This window comes from Corvus kubaryi, unplaced genomic scaffold (assembly GCF_017639235.1).
Source record: "Corvus kubaryi isolate FWS band 111438036 unplaced genomic scaffold, C.kubaryi_AGA036_p1.0 37322, whole genome shotgun sequence".
NCBI classification, from domain to species: Eukaryota; Metazoa; Chordata; class Aves; order Passeriformes; family Corvidae; genus Corvus; species Corvus kubaryi.
This window is the reverse complement of record NW_024581101.1, coordinates 536,280-549,040: the sequence shown is the minus strand read 5'-3', so window position 1 is coordinate 549,040 and position 12,761 is coordinate 536,280. Positions and strand designations below refer to the sequence as shown.

Below are 12,761 nucleotides of genomic sequence, written 5' to 3'. Positions count from 1 at the left end.
AAAGCTGAATTTTCCCTTAAAGACTTCAAGGCGGTTAGAGCAAATATTTCTGCAGTTGGTGGGAAGCATCCTCCAAATGGCTGTTTCTCACCGTGCCTGGGCTCTGTTTTGCTGGCTTTGCACAACTGTTGATCTGTGCAGGGAGCTGACATCCCCTGACTGCTCATCCTGGGGCTGGCAGGAGGCTCTTGCTGAAGGACTTTGAATGCCAATGAGTTTGTTTTGAGCAACGGTGTGAATGCTGTTGGAGGTGTTCAGAGGACCCTGCCTCCCCTCGTAGGTCAGGCTGGTTATCAGGTGTTGCAGAAAGGCCACGGATATCTCTGAGCTTGAATAAGGGAGATTTAAGAAGCAAAAGCCCTCAGGCTTGGTCCTCATCGAGCCAGAGTGTGTGAAATGCTGTCTGGAGCCAACCATCCATCATCAAGTGGTACTAGAGGGCAGCCAGAACAAAAAGAGTTATTCATGTTGTATTTCCGAGCTTTGGGGAATATCTGTCCCTGCCTGGAAGAAAGTGAAATTTGCATGCCTCTCAGCCAGAGGATGGAGAGATTATGCCCTTCAAGGCTGTGGGACCCTCCCGGCAAACCCCTGTTTATTTGCCTTGCTGTCAAGGGAGGGGAGCAGAGTGGGGTCTGCTGGGCGGGGTCTGGGGGCACCAGAGGCCTGTGATTCTCGTCAGGTGTGGATGGACAAGTTGCCCAAGTGAACTTTTTCTTCCTTGGCCCTCGGGTTTTAGCTGTTCCTGATAGAAGCAGTCCAAAGTTCAGTTTTCTGTCCTGTACAGAGGTGCCTTTGGGGACATTGGGGGTATGCAGAGACAGGGGAGGTGCCTGATTTCCCAGCTGTTAGATTACAGCTGGACTTTGCCACACCTGAACCCTTAAAGCTAATCATCTTTTTGTTTCTACTTCCAGTTACCAAAAGTCCTAAGTCCTGACCCCAAAAACCCCAAGCAAGCAAATGGAGAAGATGTGTTTTTCCTTGGTGCAGAGCTTGGGATCACTTTTGCTCCCTCTCTGAGTGGGATTCCTGGGATCAGTGGGTGCTGTGGTGTGGGTGGCTGGTGGCATGCAGAGCACCAAGAGGCAGGAGATAAGGAGTTGGTGCTCTGGTCCAAAATCCAAGCTGCCTATGCTGTTGGGAAGAGAGCCCTGCCATTGGCAGCTGCATGGGATGAGGGACTCACAGGGCTTTTGCTGTGAAAGCAAGGGGAGTAAAAGCAGACCTCCTTGTCTGTGTCACTTAGGACTTTTGAGTGCCCTGGCTGGTCCTGGCTATTTGCTGAGCCCCTGCATCCAGCTTACTCTTCTCTCTGTCCAAAACCAGCCAAGGCAGGGTGAAGGAGCATGTCCTTACGAGTGGAAAACATCGTGTATTTATTAATGCATTGCCCTTTAATATAGTTGTTTGCAGTTGGTCCTGTGTTTTTGTTTGGATTTGTTTGTTTGTTTGTTTCTTGGGGTTTTTTCCCCTTCTCTTCTGTGTAAAGTTGATCTTAGAATTACAGCAGGTTCCACAGTGCCTATTTTGGATCCCGCAATAGGGAATTAATCTCTCTGGAAGTTAATTAGCATCTCTCTTGTGTTCCAATTTATAGATTAGATTATTGTTTGTATAAAGCAAGGTATATTTTTTAAATTTTATTTTAAGTCAAAACCAGGAAGTTATGGCTGAATTCCATGAGCTTTGCTTCTTATTTGAGGAATTAAAAACATCTTTAGGTTTTGGGGTTTTTTTTAAAAAATTTTTGCTTGGGTCACAGCTGCCAGTTTGCTCTTAATGCTCTACCTGCTGTGGAACTCATGCAAATGGTAGCTCTGCTTTGTGTCGTGGTGCACGTGTGGTTTTGCTTGTGCAAGCAGGAAGGCTTCACTTCTGTTGATCCCTTGCACAGCTGGTAACATAGGTAAGGGGGGGACGTTCAGGGGGTTTGGCCACACAGCCACAGTTCCAGTGCCTTGCGACAGTGGTGCTTGCCTTGAAATGTGCCAGTGCCACTAGTTGGGAGAACAGTGGCTTCCTACTGTAGTGCAGCTCTTGGCTGAGGAGATCTGTGCCTCCACAAAACCATGAATGTCTTACATCCTTCTGAGTTTCTTTTGTAATTTTTGGGGGTATTTTTCCACATAAAGCATGATCCTCAGAATCACACGGGTCATCTTCTGCTGGATCTGGGACTTGCCAGTGGATAACCAGTCTTCTGGCACAAATAGGTGAGCCTGGGTGCATCTCACAAGAACCTACTGTGTGGCTCTGAAATGTGTTTTTGTACATTGACACTGGAATCAGCTGTGTTTGAAAAGGAAAAAAATTACTGGAAAAGTGGTTGCCAGTGGCATATTCCTGCTTTTTCCTGCCTGCCCATTTATGATGCCACCCGGCACCAGTGTGAGCATCCCTGGAGGTGCTTGGTGGAGGGTCTGGTGCATGCAGAGGGAGAGGGGCCAAAAGTGGAGGGCGAAAATGTTAAGAAGGAAAAATACTCCAATTTAAATGACATTGGTTGTGATGGGATGAGTTTTGGTCAAAGGCTCCTTTTTTTGGCAAATAGCCGAAAGCTTTAGGGGGGAAAAAATATACAAACAGGCAGTTTTCTTGGCTTTGTTTTGCCTTCTTAATGGGGAATTTGAGGGGAAAAAAAAGAGAGTAGTCTAAACGAAAGTTACTGTCTTCCAGCTAGATCTCTTTGTGCCTGAGGCTTCAGTAATTCTGTATATTTGCTGTTCCAAATGGATTCTCTTCCCTACCACCCCTTTTGCCCGCTTTAATTGCATGAAATTATACTTGGTGAGTTTTTTGGATTACCCTGGTAAAACCTGCTGGCCAATCTGTTGAATTTTGAAGTCTGATGGCTGGCTGTGTGTAACTTCTTTTTCCTGTGACTTTTACCGTGTCATAAAGATAAGAATTACTGACTGCAAGTATTGGGCTTTTTACATGTTCTTTGGTAGCTGATAGAGGGGCTCAGTCATCCCAGAGATGGGTTAGTCTATTGTATGCCTGGTGTATCCAACCTCCTCACTAGAGAAATGGGAAAAAAACAACAATAATTTTCACCATACCTTGTCCCTTGTATAACACCACTCACTTAGTGCATGTAGGCAGAGGCATGTTATGAAAACTATTTCATGCCTAAAGAATTTGGTGATAATGAAGAGAATTTGCATTTCCTAAGTTCTCACTCAGCAATATCAAGGAGGGTTTTTTGGTTTTCTTTTTTTAATTAAGAAACAGCTCTTGGTTTTCACTGAAGGTTTCTGTCTTAGCTACAGCCAAGGAGAATCCTCTAGTTAACCAGAGTTACTTCCTTTTCAGATTTGCTTAAATAATAAGTTTAATTATGTAGTATTTTAAAATTCCTTTTTCCCCCCTTGCCTTATTTGTATATTCAGGTCTTTGTGTGGTTTCTCTCTCTTCTGAAGTTTGCAGAAATGTATTATCTTCATCTGTCTGGTTTGTGTTTGGTGTGCCACTAATTGACTCAATATCCTGTTTGTTGGAATGAAAGCGGGCTCTATCCTGGCATATTTTTCCAGGGTGTAAAACCTTGCAGTATTCGGGCCACCCTGTCAGGTAGGAAATTGTTGGCTGTGCTGTGGAAATGAAGCAGTGATGTTATTTCACCTCAGGTGAGTTGGGTTTTAGCTTTTAATGAACTCTTTAAACCTCACTGAAGGCAAGACCCTGCATCCTCCTTGCTTAGACAACACCTGCAAAGGACAGAGTCCCCAGCCCAGATGTGCTGTAGAGAGTTTTTGGGTTTGGTCCTTGGGGTCCTCCACCTGAACCTCTCTGTTGCTCCATCCTCAGTCTGAGAGCAGGGCAGGAGGGAATCTCAGTTGATCAGTGATGATTCTCTGGGCTGGTATGGAGAGCAGAGACAGATCTTTGTCTTTTGTTTGGGGCTGAAGAGCTGGGTTAGGAGTGTGGGAAGGGCTCTCCTGGTCTATCCCTGCCCAGGAGGGATATCTCAGAATCACTCCGGGTGACCTCAGCAGACAGCGTTTACCCAGACTCTATCCTTCAGGGACTGACTCTGTCATCAGGTCCAGGATGAGCTTTGCAGTGGTTATTTGGACATGGGTGGGTGGATGCCAGAGCCCTCTTTGTGTCCTAAGTTGCTCTTTCTAGTAGAAAATTAAGTTTCTTAATGTGCATTTGGCTTAATATACACACATGGATATAAATCTCTCTTGTTCTCTGCACTCCCTGACCCTCTTGGCAGTAAATTTGGGAACCCAAAGCTGTCAACAAAGCAAAATGGAAAAATAGAAGCCAGACAGACCGTGGTTGTGTACGTTATTTTAAGTAACTGTAGGTATGCACTATGGAAATAATTAGGATTATTTGTTGTGTTGAAGGGAGGTATGTCACTGAGGTATTGTGTGCACTGCCGTTCCCATGCCTGTGAGATGGATTAGCAGCTGAGTTAACAGATGCAGTAAAGCTCAACTGAAAATAGTTCGCTGTTGTTAAGTGTAGGTGAAAGGGATTTGGTGTGGGTATCAAAGAGTGTATTTTGACTGCTTGACAACTTTGCAAAAAAAAAAAATCACTATTATAAGCTTTCCCTGTGAGTCTGGGAATTTTTTTTTTGTGCCATTAGAGTAATCAGCAAAAAACTGAAATGCACATTGATTAATAACCAAAGTGGAAATGCAGGGAAAGCAAGTGGCTTTAACATTAATACAGCAAATAAACCATTTGTATAAAACGGTTGCTAATTGAATGGGATGTTAAATATGCTGCACGCTGACACATGGTGCCAAACTGTGGTCCTTCCATAACCCTACCAGTCAGCTTTGGGAGCTGACTACATGGTGAGGATGTCTTCTGGCTTAAAAAATCCTGGGTGGTTGGGGGGAAAAAAAGGTTCAGGTGGGGATGAGAATCCTTGATGGTTAAATCCAGAACCAAGATCTTCTGTGACTGTGAAAGGGCTGGAGCCCCATGCCTGGATGGGGAGTGGTGCTGGCTGGTGACCTTCGTGGTGAGGACCTGAGTTAGGGAACATGGGGTGTGCTCTCTCTTCTGGTGCTTTTTATGTGTGAGATCCCAATAGGAATTACTAATGTTTTGAGGAGGGAAGAAAGGAAAGCTGACTCTGGTTGCATGGGCTTTTAGAATGGGAATAGGAAATGATTCACGTTGGAAAATGGGGTATGTTGTGTCTGGTGATAGGTGCAGGGAGGCTGCTGCACGAAATACTTCTCTTGGAAGTGTGCAGTTGAAATAAGGGTTTGGGATGCTTGTAACACCATGCACTCAGAAGCATCAAGGGAAATACAGCCCTAGATGTGCCAGCCTGGTTTGCCCTGCTCTGATCAGCAGCTCTGCATCATTTGCAGGATGTGAGCATAGGAGTCGTAACTCTGCTGCCCTTGATGGATGTGTCACCACTGTTAGCAGGACCTCAATGCTGTTCTACATCCCTTCCTTCCTGGCACATGACCATCTCCACAGGAGTATTCTCCCCAGTAAAATAAACACAAGGCTGACAGCAGCACAGCTTTAAAGCAAGTGGAGAACACTGACCACCCAGTGAAAAGAGAGCTCTGATAAGAGGCATCAACTAAAAATTCAAGTTTCCCGCTTCTGCCAGGCAGAAAACATGTCTTGAAGCAGTGTGTGTGTGACAGCCAAGGTGGAGGTGATGGAGCTGCTTTGGGGATGCATGGTACCACAGAGACAGATATTTTTTCCTCCCTTTGATGTTCACAGCTTAGTTCCTTTAATTTCATCTGGAAATAGTTAAGTGCCAAGACTCTGTGCATTTTGATAGTGCTATTTGTTAGCAGGTCTCTAACAACAGTGTAAGCAGTGATTATGCTGTGGCTGTGCTGACATCCCATAGGGATTATGGCAGTGCTGTTGAAGACGGACAAGGTCCATTCCCAGAGGTGCTGAGCATCCCCAGATCATTTTGTAGCCAGGAAAACTGGACATTTTTGGTATTTTGGGTAAATCGAAGGTGATTGGATTGAGTGGACAGTTCGGTAGCTGTGTCTGTCTCGATGACTCTGCCAGAGTAAATCACAACCTCATGCTTTTCTTTCTTCTTCTTGCCCTTGCTAATGTGGGGCTGAAGCAGTGGAGCTGTGCTCAGGTGTGATGCTAGTGTTTCTTGTCATCTTTGTTGGAGGTTTTGTGAAGCTTTGGTAGCATGTCAATTATATATGATGGGTGGAAGCCTAATATTCTGTGGTAATTAGAAGGCAAGTCTAGTGTGAAATTGGATTAGGGCCCGGCATTACAGTCCAGGATTCCTTTGGTAGTTGGTTCAGAGGAAGTCATAAAACTCCTTTAAAGATGACACAGGCCCATGTGTGCTAGAGGGGAGAGGCAGAGCACAAGGCTGAAATTCTGGCCCCGCTCTCAGGTCCTCAGCAGTGTTTGCCTACTGCTCTTCCACCGCCCATCCTTACCCCAGCCTGATTTCTCACATGGGAGCAAAGTCTAGTAGTAACATCTCAGACCATAAACCACTTCTGGCTTGTTTACTGAGCTCCAGTAAAGGGCTGGGCTATGGGGGGAGCCTTTTAAAGAAATACCCACTGCCTGCCTCACAGTGAACTGCTCCTGAAGCTTAGGTAGTTTTGCAGTTAGGTGTCCATAAAGTATGAACTTGGGAAAGGTGAGGAGAAGCAGACTCGGAAGGCATGCTGGACATTTAGAAAAAACATTTTGAAAAGGTCTTGGGAAATTGTTCGGTAAAGAGAACCTGCTTTTCAGTATCATGTAGCCCCTGAGTTTCCACTGCTCACTTACTCATTTGATGAAACCTTGTTTTTCAACACATTGCAGAATAGTCACTTGATTTGGGAGAAACTCTGTGTGCCTCGAGTCTGCTAAATGTGGTGTTTCTGTAATGGCTTAAATCATAAGTTTGCAGGATTACCTTTCTGAGCACATTTCCTTGGATGTACAGATGGTAACATCATGTACCATCACATTTCTATCTTTAAACAGCCACCTCCATTCCCCAGAGGTGTGCTGTTAACCAGCCAAAGGAGCAAGTTTCTTTCATGATTTTTGGTCCCTCTTTTCTCTCTCTGTACTCATACATATCATAAAATAAGGAAAAGTCTTGCTGCAGGAGGCCATGGGAAAGATCTACTGCAAATCCATTGACAAGCCATGGTGATGGTGTGCATATGCAGTAGGTATTTGGAGTCAATCTCTGCTACTTGAGCTCTTTTGGCCATGCAGCCTGCAATGTGATGATTGCACACCCTGCCAAACAATTCAATAAAAAGCCTAACTTGAAAGGAGGCTGTGGCAGAGTTATATTTTTGCTGTGCTCACATGATGATAAATTACAAAGGTGCTGAAGTTTTCACACTCAACAGTAGATGAAGAGTTGCCTTGTATGGGCATTGTTTGATGAGTTTTAACTTGGGAAATAATTATTGCCGAATGTGTCTTTGACAGTGAGTGCACACCATGAACGTTCTTTACAAAGTATACATAAACATTAGATCTCTGCTGAGTACACCTAAATATACATATTTTTCACTCATTTTCCTTAGGGGAGTTCACTGCCAATTTGACAAAAAGTGTTGGCTTTGATCTTGGCTCCAGGTTGGTGTTTGTGTGTGCATAACTGGTCCATGTTCACATGGAGCTCTCCAACCTTCATCGCTTCCGTTCCCCTGGTTGTAGCACTGTTGTGTTTGAAAGCTGTTTGGTGATGTCTTGCATTAGGGTCTGTCCCTGTGGGTTGAGTCCCGTGGATAGATCCTGAATGGATCAGCACTGATAGCAGATTTAAAAGGCCAGACATGAGATTTCTCGCACAGTGTTCCAGTGCCTGTTGGTTGTTGGTGAGGATGTATTCTTAGGGATGCGGTTGTGCTAAGGACAAACATCCCTGTGGGAAAACTGGGGCCCCCAGTGTCTTCCAGTGACTTTCCACTGGCATCTCCCACTGGGGCGTAAGAAAACTGCAAGAAAAGCAGCCCACGAACCTAAACTTTCTGGTTTTTAAATGCTGGGTAGCAGAGTGCATCCTCCTAAGATTAGCACTGAGTAGCCAGAGCTCCTCAGCTCCAGACAGAGCTAATTCTTGATCATGAGCCAAGACCACATAGTGCTGACATGACTGAGAAATATCTTCCATAATTAGATTGCTTGGTCATTCATTTTTGAATGTCTGAGTTACATTTTGGAGTGTTATTTCTTAATGATCAACCAAATGGGATCTGTGCAAGCTTGATTTACTGTCAGTAGTGCTCTTGCTTGGCTTTGTGCATGTGGCCTGGGGAGGTACTGTCAAATCTGTGGCAAGATTATTTACAATAATGTAAATAGATGTGAAACTGATACCTGTATTTGTGAAATACATTGGACTTTTTTTTGTAGTAAATAAATTGGAGAAGTATTTTAAACCACTGTATTAGGGATCCTAGGGCATCTGTGGACAACTTCAGAAGTGTCTGTGAAGTGTAACTAGAAAAAGAAATCCTGCTATCAGTAGGTTTGAATTTGCTTTGACACTATTCATGGTTTGCATTGTGGCAGAGTCCTTAGTCCTATATTGGAATTGGAGCAGAGATTCAAGGTGAAATAAAGCACTGATACTTGGGTACTTTCTTATTTTAATGCTTGCTGGTAAGGTGGGCTCAGAGAGGAGTGCCCAGGTGTGCTCCAGGATGGATTTAGTGGGCAGGATCTGAAAATCCGGGTGCACCCCTTCCTCTTTTTTAAAGGACTTACGAAGCTACCTGGAGCTGCCTCCCTTAGAGCTGTGTATTTGCTGCTGGAGGTGCTCCTCTGAGACAGAAAGAAGTAGTCCATGAAAAAAAAGATACATCTGTAAGGAGTCAGTGAGATTTTTCTGTGTTTTCCAAAAGCTGTGCTTAAGCAGTGCTGCTTCCCATAGCAGACTTTGAGCTTTCTGTAATTGAAGAGCAGTGGATGGTCTTGTGCAATAAATTAGCCGTGTCAGAATTATCTGCTGGTCAAGGTCTCTGTGTAGATACCACAGAAAACAAACAAACCCTATAGCACAACAAGGAAATACATTTTAGGAGGAGAGGTACTTAGGAACTATATATAGAGAGAGAGGTAAAAATGTTTGTGTTGTATTTAAGATGGTCCTGAAGTGTCTGTAAGAAGAGACACTAACCTTTCTGGGCTAGGAAGTCACGCAAAGTGATACAAAGATTCACTATCAGAGCAAAAGACATAGTTGAGAAATCTTTAACAAGGCAGGCAGAGCTCAACCTGTTGTGTTAACCATGGGAAGGCTTTGAACTGTCCAAAACCTGCTTTTGTTTCCCTAAACCCAGTTTTGATGCTCTAGCAAGTAGGATAGATGGCTCTTCCTTTAGTGTGTGGTGCACTGCCTCTCAGGAAGATGTTATTTTCTGCATGGGGGCTGCTGAGTCCTTTGAAGCTCTGACAGTGAGTCTCTGAACCTCCACGGTGGTTGGAGGTCCTTGGCAACTTCCAGGGTGGGAGCAGGCAGGGAAGAGCCTTCCTTTCTCCATCTGTTTCCTCAGAATGAAGGATAAGGTCTGGCATCAGGGTGTGAAATGGAAGGGAAGGCAGCAGCTTACATGTTGGCTGTGTCTTTTAAAATACCATCTGACTTGGAAACATGAGTTTCTCATCCTGGCTGCTTGTTTTGATTGTACCTTCTGTGTTGTCAAAGCTTTGTACAATTTGCCCAAATTTGAACCACTTCAGCATCAGCCCACCTACTTTGTGGTGCTGCTGCCTTGTGGAGCCTGTCAGAGAGCTGGAGCTGAAGACTGCTCTAGGCAAGGGTTTATCTTGGCCCACAAAACTGGACAATGGCGTTTTACGGGTGGTGCTGGAAGGGGGCAGCTTCATTCCACACTGCTGCAAGGCATCTAAAAGCAGATTATATGGATTCAGATCCTATGTCCAGATTGTCTGAGAGATTTTGAAATGGAGCTGTTGCAGATACTGAAACACTTGGTGATGATCTCTTTGACCAAGCCATCTTGAGCCAGATAACTCTTAGGAGAGAATTATCTTAAGGAAAAAATATCTGAAGTCTCCAAAAACAAACCCCCTGTTTCCTCCAGGACAATGACACAAAACCGCAAAATTGGGAGCAGGGAAATATAAAGCGTTTTCATGAACCATTGCATAAAACAAGTACAATTTAGTGTTGGTGACAACTGTGCTTCTGAGAGAGACTACTTCTCCTCTGATAATTGGACAGGGGAGGGGTGAAGTAAAAGGCACTTTTCTGGACAAAAAGGGCCATTGCCACTGATATTGTATACTAGCTGAATGAACTGGAAGTATTTTAAAATACTCAGGAAAAACTTAATGCAAGTTACCATATACAATATATGTATATACAGGTCAATTTTCTGGTTCTTCAAATTATACTGAACAGGATGAGTATCTGTTTATTCTGTTTATTAACTGAATAAGTAAGAGGACACTTTTTAATGTTCTTGTAGAAAGACAAGGTTTTTACATGTGTTGCTATAAAGTTTTCTCTAAAGAGTCAGGTTTTGACGTACTTGGTCCAGCGCTCACAGAGGAGGGGGGGATCTCCTTGCAAGGAAATGGTGCTGCAGATCCTCACGCACCCTGCCTCATGAGACCTCTTTTCTCTGGCATAAAGAGTCCTTTTAACTTGGGATATTTTCTTCTCTGCTTTTCAGGTGACCACTTGAAAGTCTGCTCACAAGGCTACACATGCTGCTCTCAAGAAATGGAGGAGAAGTATAGTCAGCAGAGTAAACAGGACTTCAGAAACGCCGTCGTAGAGCTTAGCAATCACCTACAAACCGTGTTTAGTTCCCGATACAAGAAGTTTGATGGTAAGTGCAGAGACCTTGAACTTGATCTTCTTGGGATAAAAATGTAAAAAAATCCCCATCGTGTTGTTTTCTATGCAGTCATTCTGCTCTGTCTCCCCCTTTGCTGGGAAAGTTCATGACTCGGCTCAGAGGGCAGAGCATGCCTTGTTTTGCAATCCTGTGAGAGAGAAGTATTTGCTGATTATGGCTGCTTGTATCCCAAAGAGAGAGATCTTTCTTTCTGATTAGTCTTTTGAAAAGCCATTTTGCTCTAATGTAAGATTGCAGTTGGTTTTGTTGGTACATCCCCGCAGCATGTGTAATTGTAACGTGCACATCTTTCAGCCCCGATCCACAACAGTGCTGATCTTTCCCAGCATGTTGTGAACCCACAGGATTTGTATCCATCTCACTTTTAGTCTTTGGGGCTAAGCAGAGCAGCAGATAAACACAGAGTGGTTTTGTGTGGAGGCTGAGGGTTCAAGTGTGATGCAGGGTCAGAACCATAATGAACAAGTCTTGGCTGAGTTCCTGTTGCTGGAGTGATGCTAACTGCTGGCAGATAAGCAAATGACTGGTCTCGGTATTGCCCTTGGGTCCACAGTGTGTCCTGTCAGACTGGCTCTCCATAGGGCATGCCTAGCTCATGGGAGCTGCAGGAAGAAGCTCCCTTTGGAGGTAGCTGGCACACAGCCAGCACTGCCCACTTTGCAGCCAGGTGCTTTTTCTTTGAGAGCACCTCTGCAAACAGCTGAAGTCGATGCCTAGACATTGGGCACAGCACCCAGCTGAGGTCCCAGGGCATCTCTTGGTTTGCTGCTGAGCTCTTGCTTGGTTCCTGTGGCGCTTTGCAGGTGCCTCAGTGCTCCCAGACACTGCAGCCCACTGTGCCTGGGCATCTGGGGAGGAGGAGCAGGATGTCAGGCTGCTGCTTGGGTTGTCCTTGTTGGCTGGGGAAGGGAGGTGACAGACAGTTGCACATGGAAGTATCTGATGACTCAAGTGGACTGAGTTGCTCACACAGTTCTGCTTATACATCACCATCACGCTCTGCAGTAAAGGACAGTTCCACTGTACAGCTCCTCTGGACCTTTTTTCCCCTTGTTTGGTCATTGGTTCAACCTGAGTTTTTTGTGAATATCCCAAAGTCTGTGCCTTGAACCTCCCAGTGACCTCCTCTGCACTACTACAGTGGGTAGCAGCTTCTTGCTTTCAAAAGGGATTGGCACTAGGGTGAGAGAAAAAATCCCTGGGTACAGAATTGCTGTGAGTCAAAGTAGAATTATGCAATCTTCTTGATAGCATCTAAATCTGCTGGCTAAATATTTCCCTCTTAACCTCTGTTGTCTCTACCTGCTGGTACCACCAAAGGGTTGATAGAGGGAGAACCATAGTGTCTAGACTTGCAAATTTATTGAATGCAGAACAAGATACTTAATGAAATCCAGCCCATAGATAAGCCCTTTCAAAGAGACCAGGGGAGCAGCATCTGCTTCACCTTAAATGAACAACGAGGCTTTTTGAAATGCTGTGTTGAAAACAAAGAGCACGCACAGGTCGCTGACGTGGAGCAGACATCCTGTGAGGTGCATCTGCCCCTTTGGGGGGGGAGGGATGGCTGTAGGGCTGTGTGGGGGCAGGGGGACATTAAGCCAAGCTGAGATGGATGCCTGTCAAAGCACAAGGCTTCAAAATAGGTGAGCTTTGGAAGGGAGCCTGCACAAGCTGTTCTGTCTGCTCTGTGGTTCTCCTGTCAGCCCCTCAGACCATTCCCTGTGCTGGTCTCACTCTCACTTTAGCATGGGAAGTCCTTGACTGGCAAGTCTGGAAGGGGATGGTGTTGTTCAGCTGTTCCTGAAAGCTGGATTTACTGTGCCTGGCCTGTCCCTGAAGGGTGTGTCTCTGCCTCATACAAAACTAATGAAGGAGAATTGGCAACCTCCTCAGCATGTTCCAAAGCTTAATGACTCT

At 44.9% G+C, this 12,761-nt stretch overlaps 1 protein-coding gene across 5 annotated transcripts in view; it reads left to right on the top strand.

Annotated features, from left to right (window-relative positions):
- The window catches only part of GPC4 (glypican 4), a 233,684-nt gene that overhangs the window by 186,293 nt on the left and 34,630 nt on the right, over nt 1–12,761 (top strand). For all 5 annotated transcript variants that reach the window (XM_042029140.1, XM_042029142.1, XM_042029141.1 and 2 more), the window contains one exon: nt 10,653–10,811. In XM_042029140.1, coding sequence (XP_041885074.1) covers nt 10,653–10,811 — 159 coding nt within the window. The remainder of the gene's footprint in view (nt 1–10,652; nt 10,812–12,761) is intronic.